At 40.1% G+C, this 25,402-nt stretch overlaps 1 protein-coding gene and 1 non-coding gene across 2 annotated transcripts in view; both read left to right on the top strand.

The window, feature by feature from the left end:
- The window catches only part of LOC126455999 (caspase-1-like), a 71,320-nt gene extending 70,447 nt beyond the window's left edge, over positions 1–873 (top strand). Inside the window, exon 4 of the mRNA XM_050091758.1 lies at positions 644–873. Within this exon, the coding sequence (XP_049947715.1) occupies positions 644–873 (230 nt within the window). The remainder of the gene's footprint in view (positions 1–643) is intronic.
- Positions 874–7,918: 7,045 nt separating this feature from the next.
- Positions 7,919–7,992, top strand: Trnat-ugu (transfer RNA threonine (anticodon UGU)). Its single transcript has one exon. It is a non-coding gene; the product is annotated as a tRNA-Thr (tRNA).
- Positions 7,993–25,402: the final 17,410 nt, after the last annotated feature.

Genomic DNA, 25,402 nt, shown 5'->3' with positions numbered 1-25,402 from the left:
ATCTCACCCAGCCAGTCTATTGTTTTGAGCATATTATCCATAAATAATATGAACAACAGTGGAGACAGGTTGCAGCCTTGTCTTACCCCTGAAACTACTGTGAACCATGAACTCAATTTACCATCAACTCTAACTGCTGCCTGACTATCTATGTAAAGACCTTTAACTGCTTGCAAAAGTTTGCCTCCTATTCCGTAATCTCGTAGAACAGACAATAACTTCCTCCTAGGAACCCAGTCATATGCCTTTTCTAGATCTATAAAGCATAGATACAATTCCCTGTTCCACTCATAACACTTCTCCATTATTTGCCGTAAGCTAAAGATCTGGTCCTGAAAGCCTCTAAGAGGCCTAAACCCACACTGATTTTCATCCAATTTGTCCTCAACTAATACTCGCACTTTCCTTTCAACAATATCTGAGAAGATTTTACCCACAACGCTGATTAAAGAGATACCTCTGTAGTTGTCGACACCATCTTAATATATTATACATACCTAAATTCACTTGGACCAGATGGTATTATGACTCATCTCAAGACTTTCGTTCATGGAAATTTAATAGTAATTATTTCCACAATGCACAACGTCTTATTGTAGCATCAGAGCACAGAAATTTTGTGATTCTTTTAATTATGTTTCAGGTGTCACAGCCGCCGGTGAAGCACAAAATGCCTCGCGGTTTGTGCAGACTCTGCACGACGAACTGGTAGCCCATAGGAGAGGCAAAGACCTGGTGTCGTTGCTCACAGACGTGAACCGCACCGTGGCTCAGCAAGTACGCTTACGCACCGACAGGGAGCATCTGTTGCATGGCAGGCTGCTTCAGCCCTGCTTCACCTCAACCTTGACGCGCCGTGTCTACTTCCGCTAGATGAATCCACTGCACTCACGAGGCCACCGGCAGTGACGCTTTCCTTGTCACTGCCGCGCGCCGGCAACAACGCATCCACTGCAGCCCCGGAAGCTTTGACTGCCTAGTCTTGTCCAACGGTTGCAGTCTTCCTCTACTCAATGTTCCTGCAGTGGAACAGATTGCCCCGTTGCTCATCACAGTTTAATTAACGTACCTTGAATCATTTAGAAGACATAATAATGTACCATTAACTTGCCTGTAGTTACAATTTAAAAACGGTTGCATTCCCACTTTATACAAATACATACACTGAAATATTAAAGGTAAACATTACCAGGGGCGTTCAGTAAGTAATGCTAAACTTTTTTCTCTGAAAGCAGGTTGGTTTCGTTCATGATTCAGGTACACCATATTATTCCCCACTCTTTTGGCTGCAAAACTTACTTTTCAATATAATCGCAGTTCAATGTGACGACTTTACGTGACCCTACTTGGAGGGCTTGCATGCCCACATGGTACTACTCAACTGGACGTCAGAACCAGCATCAACAACCTCCCCATCGCCTAAGTACTGCCTCCCATGGAGTGAATCCTCCACTGGGCCACATAGATGGAATTTGGAAGGTGAGGGTCCACGCTGTAACTGAGTAGTCCAACTGGTAGGCGAGTGTGTCAGCACCACCAAAAAGAGACGTCCAGTTAAGCAGCATTTTCGATTGTAATCTGTCGAACACCTCGAATGAGAGTGTCCACACGTTCCAACATTGCAGTAGCCACAGCTGTGTATGGTAGGCCAGCACGTGTGACATCGGACATGTTTTTGTGACCATGTTGCGGTGACGCAGACGCCTAGCTCAACGAATCAGGTGCTTTTGTTCACTGCTGGGTCTCCATAGACATTCTGCAGGCGCCTATGAATATCTGCGATGCTCTAGTTTCCCGCCAACAGAAACACAACGACAGCTTTCTGCCTTGGAATGGACCTCCGATACTGACGCCATTTTGAAGGCTACATATAGCGCTACCATCTATCAGAACTTCATGAAGTTATATAGAGGCTGAAGCGGTATTGTTCCACGATGTTCCGCAAGAAATTCCACATTTTTCACCCGAAATTGGGCGAGCCAAAGATATTTTCGATTGCTTGCTGAGCGCCCATAATATTAATAATAAAATGGAACATTAGGAGACCATCAGATTCCTCATGGATAGTGCTCTTATTACAGAAATAAGAAATCACCAAACTGTCGTGAATTGAAGGCTGGGGAAGACCACCACTTTATTATGGGATTTGGTTATACAGTCTAGGTATCTTGGTTTTGTTTGAAACATATTTTTCCTTTCTCAAGTCTTCATGGATAATAATATGCACAATATTTGTTTCATTTAACAAATGTAGCATGGATCTACTGTATGTAATAAAATATTTGCTGATATTCTTGGCTTATTATATACTCTTACTGGGAAATGTGCTAGAATTAGTATGAGAGAATATGTCAGTTAACAACACCTACATTTATTTCAGAGCAGTATTCTGATATTCTGTGAATGTCCAGCAAAAACAGACTAACAAATCTCTACACGCTTAATGTAAGTTATAACATAGATATTATCATGTCTCTTTATCTCTTGGTGGTGTTTCATGTATGAAAATCAGTACATCATTCTTTGATTTGATGTTTCCCACTGGTAATCCCCCCCACTACCTGTAACATGATTTTGTTACTATCTGGAATACACCAAATCTTGGCTTGTCAGCAGTGAAGGGATTATGTTTTAGTCTTTAATTTTACAATATTTTAGAGCATTAGCAATCAAGTCAGTAAACTTTAAATTGAAATATCTTCTGATTAGATATGAAACTTTGAAAAGCAGATTCTTTAAATGACAGGGACACCAGTAGAAGGTAACTGTGAGTTTCATACTTAAATCATATCTTTCTCATATTAATTACAAATATGTCATTTGTTGTAATAAAACAAAATAATGCAGAGGTTATGGCATTAGATTAACATTCGAAAGGCACAGGGTTCAGCGCCCTACACAGAATTAAGTTTTCTGAGAGGTCTCTAAGCAGCTTAAGTGAAATTCTAGAAACTTCTTTTGAGTGTCACTGCTATTTTTTTCTCGTCTTTGTCCAGCTTAACCTTGTTCTCCATAAAGAATCACAGTTTTATACAGTTATTCTAATATAAAAATCTTCCTGTTTTATTGACAGACAGCTGAATCACTGTAAAAATTATTTCCTTATTGTTAAACAGAAATGTAATGTTATAACCTTATATATTTTAAATATTTGTTTATATTTTATTAAGAGTATCTTTAATGGTGACGAGTATATATTTTCATTGTATTTCTTAAAGCTTTGTCTTTCAATTTGTTATCAGTACATCTATTGCTATAACAATTTACCATCACGTTCAGGGGATTTCTGGTATTCTGTGAAATGTAAATTAGTCTTACATTTATGTGTAGATAGTATTATTACTATTTTCACTTTTAAAAATTGGAAACAAAGCATGTGTAATCTTATATCCCCATAATTATAGGTAACATCTTTTTAACAAAAATTATTAATCTTTCTATTCGTTAATATATTATTTTTCATTCAATTTCTATTGAAGGACAATTTATTTTCCTAATAAACATCACAGTACAACTAATATTTGAAATTTTTTGCGAAACATCTCAAATTTTTATAATCTTATATCTTCACAAAGAATTTTGGCTCAGACTTCTTTTATTACATATGTATGGAAATATTATGAATGTGTTTTTTCCATGAAACTATATGTCATCATTCATATAAAAGCACTTTTTGTCCATTATCCTAAATTTTTTGTTTAGAATATCCACCACTGAATCAACTTATTTATACTCAACTTACTGGTAGTATTGAAATAATTTCTATTCTCTTTTTATTACTACTGCACATATTAAGGGAACTAACGTTGCTCGAAATAATTCACACGCGTATTTTCTGTCTTCAAAAAGAATTTAAAGCAAAACAAATACTAATAAACAGAAATAATGAGTGGGGTTTTGCAATGTACTTAAAAGTATCAATTCATGAAGCATAGATAATAAGTGGCTTACTCTTTATAGACAGAATCATTGTCCTGAGAACAAAGTATGTGATAATGATGTTGGCAGAATCACTTCCTCTGAAATAATTTAGAGAAATAGTGGAAATCCACAATCAACATAAGGACATACCATTATCAATCATCTTGAATGTTCTTATTTTTTTTTTCATATCAAGTTATCATACAACATACTGGTAATGTACAACTTCATGCAGCAATGTAACCATTCGTTTTGTGACTGTAAGAATGAAAGTTCAAAACGCACATGACTTTGCTTAACAAACCTAAAGTAACAATTTAAACATCTGTTTTTAAATAAAAAAGATTAAATTCCAATTGCTGCACTGTATGGGCATTATTTTGGTATGTAATGCAGATTTAGGTGTATTGCATCTTTCAATGCATCATCATGGATGAATGTGTGTAGATGATTAAAGTTTTTCTGATAAATTATGTATATGTCATTGAATCTAATGTTTCCTGCTCATTGAGACAGGCTATATTTACAGTAGAGCTGTTATTATTGTTATCAGATCAAGGAAATTGTCATTATATTTTCTACTACTACTAGTACTATGACTACTGCTACTACTACTAATAATAATAATAACAGTAAAACCAATGTATCAGTTTTTGTAATTAAGACAGGCCAAGAAAATGGCTGAATGGGCACCAAGAAAGAATAAAAAAGATAGGAGAAATGTCAAGCTTTAAAATAAAGCTTCCATTCTATGTGTATTATCACAATTTCATGAGAGAAGAAACTATTTAAAGAATTTATTTCTATTAAACTTAAAAGAGCTTGTTACATTCAGAGAACATCACAGTTCTCAGTCTTGAATAAGCCAGTCCTCTGCTCTCTGGTCTACTTTCTTTACAGTAAATATTTTCTGTCATAGGCAAAAAGAATATATTTCATTTCACAAGTTGCATTTGAGGTTGAAATGATATGAGTATCCTCTTACTTTCTCACTTCTGTTCTCATTCATGACCTTTCTCTTCCTCAGTTTCTAGATTTTGTGTGATGATTTCTTCTCTTTCAGATCAAAACAGCACTTGGTAGTAACTACAAATGAATGTCGGAAATGCAATCAGTTAGCACTCGCTTGTAGATGTATGAAATGCAGTCACAGGGACCCAATGTATCCAATGTATACATCAAAGAAAACATTATTTTGAGGAACTTGTGTTAACTTTTCTTTCAATTTGTTTGGTAGAACTGTGAACAAAAAATTGTTAACAACATTTTTGCGCTGCTTTAGAAGATACATTTAAATCAATAATTTTAACACTTACCACGCTAGGCTGCTCAAATACAGTTTGTTTCTAATTGATGCTGATAGCTCTTAGTGATGTGTACTTTCTTTGGGGCGTATGAAATAAGATACATACGATATTCAAACCATATACAGGGTACTTTTCAGGTCAACGTAATGTGAACTGATTTATTAAAATGTAATAAAAGAGATCGCTGGAGGCAGAGTATTTAGCTGTCAATTTGTCTTAAATTGAATTTGTACTGTGGGAACCGAATCGCATATATTATTTATCTGGCACATAGTGGAACACTTGCTATTGTGGTCATATGTGAAACAATGGCACTAATGAAAAATCAAAAAATAGGTGAGTGCAATGTCTCGTGCATAAGGTAGAATATATTAATAGAGAAATATTACTAAATTCAGTTTGTCAATCGAGTCAACAACATTAGAGGTCACTGTCAGGAAGTCCATTACATTGCCTGAATATGATGTTAAATTACACACCTGCACGATATGTTGGGGAGTCTGGGATGTCTCGCTGCAGCTACAAGATGGTTTGGGAATTTTTTTCTGTTTAAAGAGAAAGATGTCACACAGCACATGGTTAGTGCAGATCATATTAGCTGTCTTCCATGTATGTAGGATGCACAGACAAGTAGATATCTTCGTTATAAGTATACATAGCAAATAAGGTCGTATGCAACTAGGCATACTTCTTAAATACTGGGACAACTTCGCTGTCTGTACATTTGGTCCCACAAATGCCAGATCAAATAGGAAAACGGGAGATTGTGACGCCTTTTACCCAACGAATGTATATATGTGTAGCGTTTGAAAAGTCCGTGCAAAATTAAAAATAAAGCATTTTTTATTATTCGACATAGTCTCCTTTTAGGCATATACACTTCGTCCAACGCTGTTCTGATTTGTTGACCCCGTCCGAATAACAGGAATTGCCCAAGTCTGCAAAATAGCTATTAGTTGCAGCAGCCACCTCCTTGTTTGAACAAAATCTTTGTCCCACCAGCTATTTCTTCAAATTGGGAAACAAATAGTAGTCCGAGGGAGCCAAGTTTGGAGAATAGGAGGGATGTGAAACGAGTTAGAATCCTATTTCCATTAATTTTGCGACCAGAACTGCTGTGGTGTGTGTTGGTACATTATCGTGATGGAAAAGGATTACTTTGCGTTTTTCTTGCAGCTCGGTTTGCAAACGATCCAAGTGAACGACGAATAATATTCACCTGTAATAGTTTTACCCTCTTCCAGATAGTGGATGAGGATTATCCCTTGCGAATCCTAAAAGACAGTCGCCATAACCTCTCCGGCCGAAGGAATGGTCTTCGCCGTTTTTGGTGCAGATTCTCCCGTGGTAACCCATTGTTTAGATTGTTGTTTGGTCTCAGGAGAATAGTAATGTATCCATGTTTCATGCACAGTGACGAAACGACGCATTAAGTCCTGCGGATTCTTTCTGAACAGCTGCAAACCACCCTTGCAACACTTCGCACGATTCCGTTTTTGGTAAAGCATGAGCAATCGCGGAACGCAGACTGCGGATAGCTTTCTCATGTCCAAATGTCTATGCAAAATATTATTTACCCGTTCATTCGTGATGCCCACAGCACTAGCAATCTCACACACGTTAATTCTTCTGTCATCCATCACCATATCATGGATTTTATCAATGATTTCTGGAGTCGTAACCTCCACAGGGCGTCCAGAACGCTCAGCATCACTTTTGCCCAAATGGCCACTCCGAAAATTTGAAACTACCTATAAAGTGTTCTAATCGAAGATGCAGAGTCACCATAATGTTTATCAAGCTTCTCTTGAGTTTCCTGAGGTGTTTTTCTTTCATATAGTAATCTTTAATTACCACACGAAATTCTTTTTCGTTAATTTTTTGACAATCACTCGACTTCCTTGATTCACGCGAATACCAAACACACAGAAATAGACCAATATGGCTGATATATGAAGATGGTACCTGTTCTTTCGGATATGTCCAAAAGAACAGATACCATCGGTGGCCGTGCAGCTTGTTAGAATGAAATTACAATTAAATCAATACTATGAAATGAATACCCTTAGCTGCATACAGGCATTGATATACGTCAACGGGGACAGTTGAAAATATGTGACCTGACTGGGCCTCGAACCTGTGACCTCCTGCTTACATGGTAGACGCTCTCTCCATCTGAGCCACCGAGAACACAGAGGATAGTGCGACTGCGGGGACTTATCTCTGGCACGCCCCCTTTGAGACCCCCATTCCCAACTTATTGTCCCACACTATATTTGTAGTGTCCTGCCCATTACACTCATTACTCGCGGCTTTACCGATTCCCGTATGAGTTTGGGCAATGTGTGTGCATCCGCACAGAAGATGGTCAAATGGCCAGTGAGCCTTAACTATATCTATATGAAGATGATATCTGTTCTTTGGACATATATATATATATATATATATATATATATATATATATATATACACTTTCTTTATATATATATTTAAGGCTCACTGGTCATTAGACCGTCTTGTGTGCCGATGCACACACATTGCTCGAACTCATATAGGAATTGGTAAAGCCGCGAGTAATGAGTGTAATGGGCAGGGGTACTACGAATATAGTGCGGGACAATAAGTTGGAGATGTGGGGCTCAATAGGGGCGTGCCAGAGATAAGTCGCTGCAGTCGCACTATCCTCTGTGGCCTCGGTGGCTCAGATGGATAGAGCGTCTGCCATGTAAGCAGGAGATTCCTGGTTCGAGTCCTGGTTGGGGCACACATTTTCAACTATCCCCGTTGACTTGTATCAACGCCTGCATGCAACTAAGGGTATTCATTTCATAGTATTGATTTAATTGTAATTTCAGTAAGGCTGAACGTTGGTGTGCGTTCTTTCCAAAGATGCTACTAACTAAACATGACCTCGATACGCGCCGGTGGTGCCATCTGTCGGACTTTGAACGGACTTCTCAAACGCCCCTCGTGTATCAGTTTGAAAATTTCTCAGTTAACTTTCAAAAAATGAAGTAGTGTGAAGTCTATGAGTCGCTAAAATGATAAGAATTTCTACAAAATCACAAGATTCTTTTCAGTTACTCACTTGAATAAGGCCCCTACCTCCTTCAAGTAGCACCAGCCATGTAGATTGTTCGTTCGTTATATAATGACCTTCTAAGTAGAAATGAGGCACTTATTTGCTCTGCGTGCTTTCGAAGTTTATTTTTTAATACATTGTGTGTGTGTAGTATGGATTTACACCGCCTTTAGAATGCTTATGCTTCGATGCAAGCTAAGTCCGAGTGTCTTCACTCTCCGCTGCAGGTGGTGCTGGCTTGGGCACACAGCTTGAGGCTGTTTCGAATGGGTACCGATGTGGGTTGTCAGATGTAGGGGATCCAAGGAATGTCCAGCACATCGCAAGTGTCCCCCATTCACTCCAGTGCTGTAGTCTGTCCAGTTACTCCTCACTTGACGTTGACACGTCAGATGAAGCCGTTTGCACTGTTCAAAAAGAGGTGTCTCAGCTCGCATGGTACAGAAATTGACAGAGGTTTTTCATTGTTGGTAGCTCTAGTGTTCAGTGCACTGCTGTGGCCAGACATCAGCAACAAAGATGGCCGTGATGTCTGTGTGCAGGAATGCTGCTACCCACTAACCCGCTCAGTGGCGCGAGCACCAGTTACATACGGTGTGACTGCTTGCGAAAGTTTCCAGCAGCACAGGAGTCTTCTGGGATTCTGGCAGTCGATGGCAGCCTCTGGGAGTGGAACTGGCTCCTGCAAGCCAAGGAACAGGGTGCCAGGAAACCCACACCAATGTAGTAGCTGCCAGACTGAGATTCATTGGAAGAATCCTAAGCAAATGCAGTCCGAAAACAAAGAAAGTAGGTTACAGTACACCTGTTCGCCCGCTGCTTGAATACTGCTCACCGGTGTGGGATCCGCACCAGATAGGGTTGATACAAGAGATAGAGAAGATACAACGGAGAGCAGCGTGCTTCGTTACAGGATCATTTGGTAATCGCGAAAGCGTTACGGAGGTGATAGATAAACTCCAGTGGAAGACTCTGCAGGAGAGACGCTTAGTAGCTCGGTACGGGCTTTTGTTGAAGTTTCGAGAACATACCTTCACCGAGGAGTCAAGCAGTATACAGGGTGTTACTAAAAGGTACGGCCAAACTTTCAGGAAACATTCCTCACACACAAATAAAGAAAAGATGGTATGTGGACATGTGTTCGAAAACGCTTAATTTCCATGTTAGAGCTCATTTTAGTTTCGTCAGTATGTACTGCACTTCCTCGATTCACCTCCAGTTGGCCCAATTGAAGGAAGGTAATGTTGACTTCAGTGCTTGTGTTGACATGCGACTCATTGCTCTACAGTACTATCATCAAGCACATCAATACGTAGCATCAACAGGTTAGTGTTCATCACGAAAGTGGTTTTGCAGTCAGTGCAATGTTTACAAATGCGGAGTTGGCAGATGCCCATTTGATGTATGGATTAGCACGGGGCAATAGCCGTGCCGCGGTACGTTTGTGTCGAGACAGATTTCCATAACGAAGGTGTCCCGACAGGAAGACGTTCGAAGCAATTGATCGGCGTCTTAGGGAGCACGGAAAATTCCAGCCTATGACACGCGACTGGGGAAGACCTAGAACGACGAGGACACCTGCAATGGACGAGCCAATTCTTCGTGCAGTTGACGATAACCCTAATGTCAGCGTCAGAGAAGTTGCTGCTGTACAAGGTAACGCTGACCACGTCACTGTACGGAGAGTGATACAGGAGAACCAGTTGTTTCCGTACCATGTATAGCGTGTGCAGGCACTATCAGCAGCTGATTGGCCTCCACGGGTACACTTCTGCGAATGGTTCATCCAAGAATGTGTCAATCCTCATTTCAGTGCAAATGTTCTCTTTACGGATGAGGCTTCATTCCAACGTGATCAAATTGTAAATTTTCACAATCGACATGTGTGGGCTGACGTGAAGCCGCACGCAATTGTGCAATCACGTCTTCAACACAGATTTTTCCTGTGAACGTTTGGGCAGGCATTGTTGATGATGTCTTGACTGGGCCCCATGTTCTTCCACCTACGCTCAATGGAGCACGTTATCATGATTTCATACGGGATACTGTACCTGTGCTGCTAGAACATGTGCCTTTACAAGTACGACACAACATGTGGTTCATGCACGATGGAGCTCCTGCACATTTCAGTCGAAGTGTTCGTACGCTTGTCAACAACAGATTCGGTGACGATGGATTGGTAGAGGCGGACCAATTCCATGGCCTCCACGCTCTCCTGACCTCAACCCTCTTGACTTTCATTTGTGGGGGCATTTGAAAGCTCTTGTCTACGCAACCTCGGTACCAAATGTAGAGACTCTTCGTGCTCATATTGTGGACGGCTGTGATACAATACGCCATTCTCCTGGGCTGCATCAGCGCATCAGGGATTCCATGCGACGGAGGGTGGAGGACATTTTGAACATTTTCTGTAACAAAGTGTTTGAAGTCACGCTGGTACGTTCTGTTGCTGTGTGTTTCCATTCCATGATTAATGTGATTGGAAGATAAGTAATAAAATGAGCTCTAACATGGAAAGTAAGCGTTTCCGGGCACATGTCCACATAACATTTTCTTTCTTTGTGTGTGAGGAATGTTTCCTGAAAGTTTGGCCGTACCTTTTTGTTCAAATGGTTCAAATGGCTCTGAGCACTATGCGACTTAACTTCTGAGGTCATCAGTCGCCTAGAACTTAGAACTAATTAAACCTAACTAACCTAAGGACATCACACACATCCATGCCCGAGGCAGGTTTCGAACCTGCGATCGTAGCGTTCGCTCGGTTCCAGACTGTAGCGCCTAGAACCGCACGGCCACTGCGGCCGGCGTACCATTTTGTAACACCCTGTATTGCTCCCTCCTACGTATATCTCGCGAAGAGACCATGAGGATGAAATCAGAGAGATTAGAGCCCACACAGGTGCATAGCGACGATCTTCCTTTCCACCAACAATACGAGACTGGAATAGAATGTAGAACCGATAGAGGTACTGAAAGTGCACTCCGCCACTCACCGTCAGGTGGCTCGCAGAGTATGGGTGTATATATAGACATAGATGTAGATTAATTTTATCTGCTCATTCCATTTTAAATCACTCCTAATACCTACTCCCATATAATTTATGGAATTAACTGCTTCCAACTGCTGACCTGCTATATTGCAGCTAAATGATAAAGGATCTTTCTTTCTGTTGTGGATTGGCAAGAGAGCCAACCCACTATGAGAGGAAGCGGAAAGGCACGCGTTTTAGCTCACGCAGGCTGGCGTGAGGTCTGGAACAGGTCAAGGAAATGAGACTAGCAAAAAAAGGATGTAGCTGTGGAATACTTAACTTTAATCCATAAATGGTGAACATCGCTCTTGACAGTACATGTTTTACAGCATCAATAGTAACTGGTAATGGCGCCTTGCTAGGTCGTAGCAAATGACGTATCTGAAGGCTATGCTAACTATCGTCTCGGCAAATGAGAGCGTAATTTGTCAGTGAACCATCGCTAGCAAAGTCGGCTGTACAACTGGGGCGAGTGCTAGGACGTCTCTCTAGACCTGCCGTGTGGCGGCGCTCGGTCTGCAATCACTGATAGTGGCGACACGCGGGTCCGACGTATAGTAACGGACCGCGGCCGATTTAAAGGCTACCACCTAGCAAGTGTGGTGTCTGGCGGTGACACCACACTTTCTATGTATTCGCAGCTCATTACACTTGTCTACATTGAGATTTAGTTGCCATTCCCTGCACCACGCGTCAGTTCGTTGCAGGTAAGTGGGGTAACAGCGACAGTGCACCTGCTGTCCTACGCAATCGCACCACAGACCGTAACTCCAGGTATAGGTCCAGCGTGTCAGACACGTTGACTGCGGGCCCTCAACTGGTCTCCTAACCAACAACCGGCGGTCACTGACATCAGAAAACACAACAGACCTCCATCTTGCTCCCAAATGAGCTCCCACTTGTCATACAATGAAGGCTTTCACGACCGGATGGTACTGCTGTTGATAATTCTTCCGGTTTATATGGCCGTGGTCCATGAAATTCTTCTATTCCTAACGTTTCGTCCAATACTACGTTGGACATCTTCAGAGGTGTGGCTGGTCCTGCTGAGTCCTGCCGACTCAGTCGGCAGGACTCAGCAGGACCAACCATACATTTGAAGATGTCCAACGTAGTATTGGACGAAACGTTAGGAATAGAAGAATTCAATGGACCATGGCCATATAACACGGAAGAATTATCAACAACAGCTCCCACTTGGCACTACTGAAGTTGCAAATGGCGATTGTTTGATATCAGTAGAATGCATGCTACAGGGTGTCTGGCTCGGAGGTGTCTATGAAGTAACCGATTTGTAACAGTTCGTTGTGCCACTGTGATACCAACAGCTGTCAAATTGCTGCTGCAGATGCAGTACAATACACCAGAGCCATACTCCAAACATTGTGGTGGTTCCTCTCGTCAGTGCTACGTGGCTGTCCACCGCACTTCCTTATGGCCACCGCTGCCACTAGTCATGTACAGTGGCCAAATTCCAGCCAAGTCTTTCTGCGGTATTGAATAATGATCATCCAGCATCTCATAGCCCTGTTACACGACCTCGTTCAAACTCAGCGAGGTGCTGATAATGGCGTCTTTGTCCCTTTAAAGGCATTGTTGAGTAACACCAATTCACCATATCCTGTCTCAAATGTAACTAACGCTGATAACCGTTACAGCCTACATCTAAAGTAGACTTGATGTGCTTCCACACAGTGGCGCTAACAGTTCCACTCTGATGCGACTGGCGCGAAATTTGAATAGACATCTTTCAGATGTAGAAACACGCCTACGAGCTTCTACATCTACATCTACATCTACATCCATACTCCGCAAGCCACCTGACGGTGTGTGGCGGAGGGTACCTTGAGCCTTGATTACCTCTATCGGTTCTCCCTTCTATTCCAGTCTCGTATTGTTCGTGGAAAGAAGGATTGTCGGTATGCCTCTGTGTGGGTTGTAATCTCTCTGATTGTATCCTCATGGTCTCTTCGCGAGATATACGTAGGAGGGAGCAATATACTGCTTGACTCCTCGGTGAAGGTATGTTCTCGAAACTTCAACAAAAGCCCGTACCGGGCTACTGAGCGTCTCTCCTGCAGAGTCTTCCACTGAAGTTTATCTATCATCTCCGTAACGCTTTCGCGATTACTAAATGATCCTGTAACGAAGCGCGCTGCTCTCCGTTGGATGTTCTCTATCTCTTCTGTCAACCCTATCTCGTACGGATCCCACACTGCTGAGCAGTATTCAAGCATTGGGCGAACAAGCGTACTGTAACCTACTTCCTTTGTTTTCGGATTGCATTTCCTTCGGATTCTTCCAATGAATCTCAGTCTGGCATCTGCTTTACCGACGATTAACTTTATATGATCATTCCATTTTAAATCACTCCTAATGCGTACTCCCAGATAATTTATGGAATTAACTGCTTCCAGTTGCTGACGTGCTATGTTGTAGCTAAATGATAAGGGATCTTTCTTTCTATGTATTCGCAGCACATTACACTTGTCTACATTGAGATTCAATTGCCATTCCCTGCACCAGGCCTAATCCTTCCGTTTAGGTCGTGCAACTCTTGATATCTTTGCCACTTCGTGAGAAAGAGGTCTTCAGAGTCGGACAGAGAGACAGACGGAATAGAAAGTGATCCTTTAAGAGTGACGTTTTTACCAACTGAGGTACAGAACCATAAAAAAACCACGATCCAAGTACGGAAACCTTAAAAAATAAGATTCTGAACACTCTGTCTCTCTCTGTTTCTCTCTCTCTCTCTCTCTCAATTCACACACTGGTGCACCATCTTGAAAATTCCTGACCTGTTCAGAATGATTGTCGAGTCCAAAAAAATTATCGCTTGCCGTAGAAACTTTCACGCTTCTCCCTGACTTCTTGTCGTTATACAGGTTGTACTACGTGTCTAGACAACCCCAAATAATTTTTTGTCGAGAAAGAAAATAAAAAATATATCAAGCACATGTTATTTAGCTACTAGAGTGACATTAACCAGCACGATCATCTTTGTTGTGACTTCGTTGGTCACTCCTTTCATCATGACCTGTTCAAAAAAGTATGACTGTGTGAAATCCACGCAACTATGGTATTACTAAAGACGTTAAAAGACACTGACTTTGAATCTCCTATGCTACGCATACGCAGCACAGGTAGCCGAAGTCGACTTGCTGGAACCGACAGCAAACAAATAGAAACACAAGAAGATATTACTGCGATTCCTGTCCTTCTAAGTCGCTCTCTCCACAGGTCAGCAGCATGTCTACCTTCTTTTCGTTAGTGTTCATCTTACTCAGTGAAACCCTCAGCTGAAGACAGATGAATACAAGACCGATCTACGTTTCAAAGTTGACGTAAATGGTGCACTGGGATGCGTTTTTGGATAGCCTTGAGGAGAGGAAGTGGATTACCGAATTAAAAAATTCAGAGTACTATTTAAAAATGACGTACTGCTGTCCATATCTTAAGTTACAAGAAAGGCATTCTCTTCGTTAATGTCTCCCCGCTAACTAAACAACATTTTATTCATATATTTTGTATGTTACTTATGCAAAAAGAGTTACTTGGGTAATCAAGATAAATGTCACACGCAGTGTAGCTGAAGCTCCGCAGTGGTACATTTCCGACCAAAGGTTATCTGGAAAATCTCGCTCGGTTCGACCTTTCATACCCTACTCTGACATTATCGGGTTGTTTTTCTCCAACTGGCATATTCCTGTGTAACTCAACTGTTCATTATATTAAAATGTTCCATGCAATATCTGATCAAAAATATCCGGACACCTGTTAATGGACCATAATATGAGGTGTGTTCACCCTTCACCTTTATAACGTTGTAAGAGGTGCGATCAGATGTAATTTCGATGTATTGCTCATGCGCTGCCTGCGATATGCAAGGTATAAGAGAATCTCTGACCAGAGAGCAGTGTTGACTGCAGTAGGAACTGTGTAGCTGTAGCAGTAAGTTGTTGCTAGTCAGAGGTCTGCTCTGGTCTGGTCTGGTGTATCGTGTTGGCTGGGCCGGTCGCGGTGCAGCGATGCCGGAGCCTGAGCATTATTGTATAAGGTAAAAAGCAGCCTCCCACATATGTAGTAATGTTATCTCAAGTCACATGTAAATGTTTTAAATATGTCCTAATAATAATCTTTCTCATATAAAGTAATTTTCAGCAACCATTCATTTCAATTAAAGAATTTACTAATTTCTCAAATCCATGATCATCCCGATTGTTGCAAAAGAAAAATCAGTTGTTTCCCTTTCATAAATGACAAATCTATCGGCCAGCATTGCACAGGGCTGTGCCAGAAAAATTTAGTGTTAGAGCAGATATATATGCGTTATCCGGCGACTTCATTGAGGTAAGAATTTTTCTCCTTTTTATTCAGAATGATCTTTCAGGGCCATGACGCAGCACTGCTGACGTCCAAAATTTACCAGGTTAAATTCACAGTCAACTATTGAAAAATTATAAGTGAGCGACAATTTAATTGAGAGGTTAGTTACAATGTATTATTACCAGGTTACTGAATTTATTTTTTGTTGGGACGTTACACTGAATGTGAACGACATAATTATAATTTTTACTGTTGAGAAGTTTAGGAATTTCTGTTTTGAGGTTACACTAAATTAGAATCATATTCATACTATTTATTTAATGTTGTGGGGAGGTTACACTTGGCGACAACCGGCCAGGATCGTATTTTCTTTGTGAATTTCTGAGAAGTAGTCATATATCTGCTCTTATTTACTTAAATGTAGTTTGCATCTGGCGCAACGCGTTTACTAATTTGTCACTCTTTCTTTCACAGATCATCGGCAATTTATTGCTCTTTGTTGTAATTGTGTTTGTTCCATTTCACTTCGTCTTTGTTTCATTTTGTGCTTAATTTTGGTTTGTGAGAAAATGCCGCAAAAAACTGCTAACAGTACATCGCGATGTGCAATGAGTGAAAAAGCTGACTCGAATAATTTGACCGATAATACTTGCGACACTCAGTGTAATAGTGATAATCCCCTAATTACAGATAATCAGTGTGTGCCGATCACTAGTAATGATATTGATTTTAATGATGAGCAAACAAATTCAATTATGTCCACAGTAAATTTAACAATTGATGACGCAGCACGTTCCGATACAATGAACGCTGCCCAGTTTGACACACCTGGTTTGCAAAATTTGAATTGTGAACAGATAAATTTTTTTCACGAAGATGAACAATCTAGTCAGAATACGTCAGATTTATTTGATTCCGATGTAGCGACCAACAGTGCACGTCTGATTGGCAAACCTTTTCAAGAATCAGAGAATGACCAAATGCTTACACAAAACGTGACAAATGCAGATACACCATCACACAGACAGTGAACAGAGTCGCTAATTTTGGCTGGGATCAAGTTATGGCAGTATTGCTACAACTTAATGAAAAAATAGACAACACTTTCAAACAGTAGAAGAAAGAGCAAGACGACAATTACAAACGACTCAATGAATCGAACATACAACTTAATGAAAATCTCAAACAACAAATTAATGAAAAACTCAAACAGAGGAATGAAATACTCGACAACCATTTCAAACAACTTACTGAATCGTGCAAACAACTTAATGAAAGTTTCAAACAGTCGAATGAAAAACACGACAACCTTAACGAACAGAACAAACAACTTAGTGAACAGATTACAGCCGTTGCCGTGCAATGTCATGATAGTAAAGAACAATTACATGAGGATACTAAGACTTGTGCTAGGAACAGTAGTGAAGAAATTAGATCTGTTGCACAAGAATTAAGTAGTACACGTGTAGCCACAACGAAATTACTTAGAGATGAAATTAGTGCAGTCACTGAACAATGTTCAGAAAACGCAACACAGATACGCGACGAGTTTAAATTAATGTCAGCAGAAGTTTCACGCACTCTGGATACGGAAGTCGATAAGAAATTTGAACAACAGATCAGCCAAATTGACAGAAATGAAAAATGTTTCAGTCACTAACACGTCATAGCATACGCCACGTTCCGAACATTTGTCACACGCACACAGCCAGTATAACTTAAGTAATTTAAAGAGACCACTACACTTAGAACCCGAAGAGACACAGACAAACAGATTCTCATGCAATCCTGAACCTGCTAAGACATACAGAGACGATAATTTGTATTACAAACACTTTCTACCCGTGAGAAAATTTAAGGTATTTAAAAATGACAGAGCACAGGTACACGCTTTGGACTGGATACGACAACTTGCTTTTGTATTTTTATCAGCTTGGCCTGTAATGCAGAAACTAAAATTGGATTGGATACAACAACTTGCTTTTGAATTTTCACTGGCATTGCCTGTAACACAGAAACCTAAATTTATTTGCAGTGCGTAATAGACCTCAGGGGATTCATTACACTTCGATGAATATGTGCCATAGCCTGCACAGGGCCCGGAGCCGTAGTAGTGCTAATTCAGTTTTAGTTTTCTGCACTGCTGCCTTCTCTTTTACTATCCTTTATATCTATCAAAACAGCTCTTCAACTATCGATCTATCTAGGGTTAGGAATGAGTAAAGAAAACCTGATATGACAAGTTTAACCTGAAAGCGACAGTTTTCATTAGACACTCCCGAACTAACAGCGTAATTTCAATAAGGGACAAAATTTTTAATCATCAGTATCATCATAATTATCAGCAACAGCAAACATATTTTGGCAACAATAGAGGGTTTCCCCACAACAGCAACAAAAACCAGTCGGTTAGCATACCTAACCAACAATGTAGTCTGCAAGGTCAACCAAGCTTTAATGTTTCGCCGCCTACACGTATAGCGTCGGCTGCGCCAAATAGTAACGCACAGCAACAAGGAAATCACTTCGTACAGAAAACACATCATTTCAACTCATATCGCAATGCGCCGTATAGCAACGATTATTATGACAGACGTAAAAGTTATGAGCACAATTTTCAGCGTAACAGTCGGTCTTACCAGCAGCATAATCAACCACAACAACAGATTATCATGAATGAACCAGACAGTAGGTATCATCCCGAACCTAATACGTCAGGACGAAGTAACAGAACAGTACAAATAGTTGAAATGCCACAGCATCCTCCCGAAAATAACAGCACGTCAGAAAGAATTTGACTAGATACAGTGCAGAATGAATCTTCCAGCAACGCAAGCACTACTTTTGACACAGAGAATCTTATTCACGAAAATGTTATTACTTTTGACGACATCCGAAACACTCTTTTGCAGGAAAAACCAGTTATTCAAAAAACCATTTCCCACCCTGTCATTGAAGTAAAGATTGGATCATCCAAATTTTCAGCAGTAATCGATTATGGATCACCTATGTCAGTTATAAATGAGGAAACTTTCAACGAATGGAACAAAGAGAATACCTATCCTACGTTACCATTAGGCAAAACTAAAGTAAAAGGAGCTGTATCTGGTAAAGGAGTAGATGTAAAGTTACAGACACATCATTTTGTATTGCAGGTCATACGTTTCTCTCAAATTTTTGGATTGTTCCCTTATTGACAACAGACGTTATTTTAGGTACGAGTTTTTTTGGTACAACACGACGCAGTTATTGACTTTCAATAATCCCTATTTAATGTTAAAGAATGAAAATGTACAACTGGCATTAGAATTTCAGCACTCGTTATCTGTAGAAGAACAAACAATTAATCGTACAGAGGTCATTTCTGCATCACGTAACATATACTGTCATTCCACATTGTTCACAGATACGTATGTTCACAAATATAATACTCCAGACGAAGCCGACTATGACGTTATGCATATGATTTCTGATAAAGTTAAACAGAACAGTGCAAATACAGACGACGAACGTACTCAACTACGCAAAATTCTTTTACAGCAAGCTCCAGTTTTTGACAACGTCCCTGGTACTATGTCCGGTTTTATGTATGAATTTCAAGTTAAACAGCACGACACGTCTAAAGCCAAACATTATCCCATTCCGTATATTCACAGAGAACAAGTTAAGAAAGAATTGCAAGCTATGCTTGACCAAGGAATTATTGAACCGGCAGTTAGTCCGTACGTAAACCCGCTCCGTATTGTTAAGAAAAAGGATGGTTCACTTCGCCTCGTACTTGATTCGCGTCACATCAATGACATTATTATTAATGAAACAGATCGTCCTCAAACACTAGAAGAACTTCTACAGAAATTTCATGGTACTGCTATTTATTCTACGTTAGATTTGAAATCGGGATTTTGGCAAATTCAGTTCCATCCGAACTGCAGAAAGTACACAGCTTTTCTCTATTTTGGTGACTTATCAATTTTGTAAATTACCGTTCGGTTTAATTATTTCTTCAGCAGCATTTATTCGCGGTTTGAATACTATACTTCCGACAGAACTAAAAGATAGAATCACAACGTATGTAGGCGACATTCTTATTGCAGAAGCTAACTGGTCTGAACACAATCTGATTCTTGAACAACTGTTGCAAACTTTTCGAGCACGAGGACTCATAGTTAATCTTAGCAAATCACACTTTGGCAAAACTTCTATAAAATTTCTTGGACATGTAATTTCAGCAGAGGGCACTACGCCTGGCCCGGAAAAACTTCAAGCTTTACGTGACATTACTGTACCTACGACGAAGAAACAATTACGCAGCTTTCTGGGATTAATTAACTTTTTTCGTAAATTTATTCATTACTCTGCTTTAGACACCCCTAGATTATGTCAATTGACAGGTAAAAACACTATTTGGTCGTGGGATAGCCACGCGCAGTCTGAATTTGTCAATCTGAAACAAGCTTTGTTGAATGCACCACTTTTATCACATCCAGATCTTACTAGAAATTTTTCCATTGCCACCGACAGTTCTAACACCGCTTTAGGCGTACACATTTTTCAGGAAATTGAAGCAGATAGTTCTACAGTAATTAAAAACATCGCCTTTGCGAGTCGCATTCTGTCACCTGCTGAGCGAAATTGTTCTGTTACAGAACTTGAAACATTATGTGTTGTATGGGCATTTACGAGGTTTCGGCATTTTCTTTGTGGAAGACATACGACCGTTTACACAGATCATAGAGCTATACAGTTTTTACTTTCAGCAAAATTTACACACGACAGGTTAAGCAGATGGAAACTTTATTTACAGGAATTTAAGTTTTACAATTGTTCACATTCCTGGTAGACAAAATATTGTAGCAGATGCACTATCCTGTTCTCTCAGAAACAATCAGAAAGACATCGCAACCAGCTTCTGCCAAGCAAATCCTAGCGTCACGTATATTCAACAAGTTTCATTCGAAAATTTTATTTCGGCATCATTACGAGACATAGCACAAGAGCAGAGCAAAGACAACGTGTAGAAAGAAATTAAACACCTTTGGCAAGATAGGAATAATGTTACCATCAGAAACCATTACACTGTACGCAATAACATTCTGTTTCGCCGCTCTCACCCTGACAGCAACAACTGGTTGCTATGGATTCCTGACAAACTTGTTAACAAATTAATTTGGTATACTCATTTAAGTTACGCACATTATGGAGCCAGGAAAAGTTTTCTTATACTGAGACAGAACTGTTATTTTGCCAACATGGAGAAACGTATTCGACGAGTTTTAGCGTCATGTAAAATCTTCCAGAAAGCTAAGTCAGACACGACTTCACATATTCCTCCGTTACATCCCATTGTACCTGTTAAATTGAGACACATGGCTGCTGTAGACATTTTTGATCCGATTCCCAGAACTAATAGAGGTTTTAGCTACATCTTTGTCGCTGTTGAACTCACTTCGAAATTTGTTACCTTCACTCCGCTACGCAAAGCTACTGCTAAATCTGTTTCGAAAGCATTTGTAAAACATTTTCTATTTCATGTAGGGCATGTATTGAAAGTAATTTCCGACAATGGACCACAATTTCGATCTGCTATATGGACACGTATGTTACCAGCAAGAAACATTTCTCCGATCTATATATCCAGGTATCACGCTTCTTCGAACCCTTCTGAATGACTGATGAAAGAAATTGGTAAATCATGTACAATATACTGCCATTAAAAACATATTGATTGGGATACATACATACTCTCATTCCAGGATGTAATTAACTCCATACCAAATGAATCTACTATGCTATCTCTGACTGTTGTATTGAAAAATGTTGAACCACCTAACAAAATTAAGGAATTAGTATCCTTTCCTACATCTCGTCGACTACGCCACCATGAAATAATTGACATTGCGCTGAACAACATCAAACTTGAAAACTGTCTATGTTTTTGACATAATACGTTTTCTGTCATGCTATGCTGTATGCTTAATTATATCACTAGAAACAAATTTTTATTTAATGAGTATATGATTTAAATGCAAGATGTTAATCCCTATTCATCATTTTCAGAAAGCAATAACGTGTAAAAGAAATAACTGAAACAAACCACAGTGGATTACTATGAAATGGGAATTTCACCTTCGGAATGAACGAAATAAAATGCAATACCTTGTCGTGAAGAGTAAATGGATCAGAATTAACAAGCATTAACAAGAATATACTATACACATCGTATGATAGCAGTCTTAACTAATTATTTTTCTTTCAGAATACGAGGCGACTGATGCAAGCTGTCAGATAGAACTACACATCTTAGTTTTAGTGATGAAATATGATAGAAATAAGAAACTCTATACTATGAATAGTAGTATGAAGTAAATGGTAATATGAATAATTTCTCAAATCCATGATCATCCCGATTGTTGAAAAAGAAAAATCAGTTGTTTCCCTTTCATAAATGACAAATCTATCGGCCAGCATTGCACAGGGCTGTGCCAGAAAAATTTAGTGTTAGAGCAGATATATATGCGTTATCCGGCGACTTCATTGAGGTAAGAATTTTTCTCCTTTTTATTCAGAATGATCTTTCAGGGCCATGACGCAGCACTGCTGACGTCCAAAATTTACCAGGTTAAATTCACAGCCAATTATTGAAAAGTTATAAGTGAGCGACAATTTAATTGAGAGGTTAGTTACATTGTATTATTACCAGGTTACTGAATTTATTTTTTGTTGGGACGTTACACTGAATGTGAACGACATAATTATAATTTTTACTGTTGAGAAATTTAGGAATTTTTCTGTTTTGAGGTTACACTAAATTAGAATCATATTCATATTATTTATTTTATTTTGTGGGGAGGTTACAACGTCTTTAACTCTGTGGGGGTACTTTCAATAAGGTGTCTGATCTCTGTAGAGGAATGACAGCAAATTATTCTTCGAGAGCCGAAACTAAAGAGGGTTGAGATATTTTTATTTATTTTTGATTTTTTTTTTTACCTTGTATTTGCTGCCGTTTGCAAGAACCTGCCAGCTGGCGACTAAGACAGGTCATATTTTCACAATATTAAATTATAAATTATTAAAGTATAAAAAGGGATATATACAGGGTGGTCCATTGATAGTGACCGGGTCAAATATCTCACGAAATAAGTATCAAACGAAAAAACTACAAAGAACGAAACTCGTCTAGCTTGAAGGGGGAAACCAGATGGCGCTATGGTTGGTCTGCTAGATGGCGCTGCCATAGGTCAAACGGATACCAACTTAGTTTTTTTTTTAATGGGAACCCACATTTTTTATTACACATTCGTGTGATACGTAAAGAAATATGAATGTTTTAGTTGGACCACTTTTTTCGCTTTGTCACAGATGGCGCTGTAATAGCCACAAACGGATAAGTACGTGGTATCACGTAACATTCCGCCATTGCGGACGGTATTTGCTTTGTGATACATTACCCGTGTTAAATTGGACCGTTTACCAATTGCGGAAAAGGTCGATATCGTGTTGATGAATGGCTATTGTGATCAAAATGCACAACGGGCGTGTGCTATGTATGCTGCTCGGTATCCTGGACAACATAATCCAAGTGTCCGGACCGTTCGCCGGGTAGTTACGTTATTTAAGGAAACAGGAAGTGTTCAGCCACATGTGAAATGTCAATCACGACCTGCAACAAATGATGATGCCCAAGTAGGTGTTTTAGCTGCTGTCGCGACTAATCCGCAACATCAGTAGCAGACAAATTGCGCGAGAATCGGGAATCTCAAATACGTCGGTGTTGAGAATGCTACATCAACATCGATTGCACCCGTACCATATCTCTATGCACCAGGAATTGCATGGCGACTACTTTGAACGTCGTGTACAGTTCTGCCATTGGGCACAAGAGAAATTACGGGACGATGACAGATTTTTTGCACGCGCTCTATTTAGCGACGAAGCGTCATTCACCAACAGCGGTAACGTAACTGGCATAATATGCACCATTGGGCAACGGAAAATCAACGATGGCTGCGACAAGTGGGACATCAGCGACCTTGGCGGGTTAATGTATGGTGCGGCATTATGGGAGGAAGGATAATTGGCCCCCATTTTATCGATGGCAGTCTAAATGGTATAATGTATGCTGATTTCCTACGTAATGTTCTACCGATGTTACTATAAGATGTTTCACTGCATGACAGAATGGCGATGTATTTCCAACATGATGGATGTCCGGCATATAGCTCGCGTGCGGTTGAAGCGGTATTGAATAGAATATTTCATGACAGGTGGATTGGTCGTCGAAGCACCATACCATGGCCCGGATTTCTTTCTGTGGGGAAAGTCGAAGGATATTTGCCATCGTGATCCACAGACAACGCCTGACAACATGCGTCAGTGCACTGTCAATGCATGCGCGAACATTACGGAAGGCGAACTACTCGCTGTTGAGAGGAATGCCGTTACACGTATTGCCAAATGCATTGAGGTTGAAGGACTTCATTTTGAGAATTTAATGCATTAATGTTGTATTTACAGGTAATCACGTTGTAACATCATGCTTTTTCAGAAATGATAAGTTCACAAAGGTACATGTATCACATTGGAACAACCGAAATAAAATGTTCCAACGTACCTACGTTTGGTATTTCAATTTAAAAAAACCTACCTGTTATCAATTGTTCGACTAAAATTTTGAGCCATATGTTTGTGACTATTACAACGCCATCTATCACAAAGCGAAAAAAGTGGTCCAACTAAAACATTGATATTTCTTGACGTACTACACGAATATGTAATAAAAATTGGGGGTTGCTATTTTAAAAAACGCAGTTGATATCCGTTTGACCTATGGCAGCGCCATCTAGCGGGCCAACCATAGTGCCATCTGGTTTCTCCATTCAACCTAGACAAGTTTCGTCCTGTGTAGTTTTATCGTTTGATGCTTATTTCGTGAGATATTTCGCCGGGTCACGATCAATGGACCACCATGTATATGTTGTTGTGGTGGTCTTCAGTCCAGAGACTGGGTTGATGCAGCTCTCCACGCTACTCCATCCTGTGCAAACTTCATCTGCTAATAACGACTGCAACATGCATCCTTCTGAATCTGCTTAGTGTATTCATCTCTTGGTCCCCCTCTAAGATTTTTACCCTCCGGCCTTCCCTCCAGTGCTAATCGGTGATCCCTTGATGCCTCAGAACTTGTCCTACGAACCGATCCCTTCTTCTAGTCAAGTTGTGCCACCAATTACCGTCCTCCGCAATTCCATTCAGTACCTCCTCACTAATCAAGTGATTAACCCATCTAATCTTCAGCATTCTTCTGTAGCACCACATTTCGAAAGCTTCTATTCTCTTCTCGTCTAAGCTATTTTTCGTTCTTCTTTCACTTCCATACATAGCTACACTCCATACAAATACTTTCAGAAACGACTTCCTGACACTTAAACGTATACTCGATGTGAACTATTTTCTCTTCTTCAGGAACTCTTTCCTTCCCATAGCCAGTCTACATTTTATATCCCATATATCACTGTGGGGGTAAGAACCAACCTCCTATCAAAGGGGTGGGGGTGAGAAAGCAGTGTACTCCAAGACGCGAGACAACAGAGACTGGAGTCATCCAGTATTTGAAAATGAGAGCACTTAAAGACTTGCAAAGAACTTTACACATAATTTTAAACTTTTATGAAACTTTTTCTCGCAGACGACCCCCACAAACCTATGAATGGAAAACAGTTCATCGCTTACTA

The sequence above is a fragment of the Schistocerca serialis genome, chromosome 1, assembly GCF_023864345.2.
Source record: "Schistocerca serialis cubense isolate TAMUIC-IGC-003099 chromosome 1, iqSchSeri2.2, whole genome shotgun sequence".
NCBI lineage: Eukaryota > Metazoa > Arthropoda > Insecta > Orthoptera > Acrididae > Schistocerca > Schistocerca serialis.
This window is presented reverse-complemented; position numbering and strand designations above follow the sequence as displayed.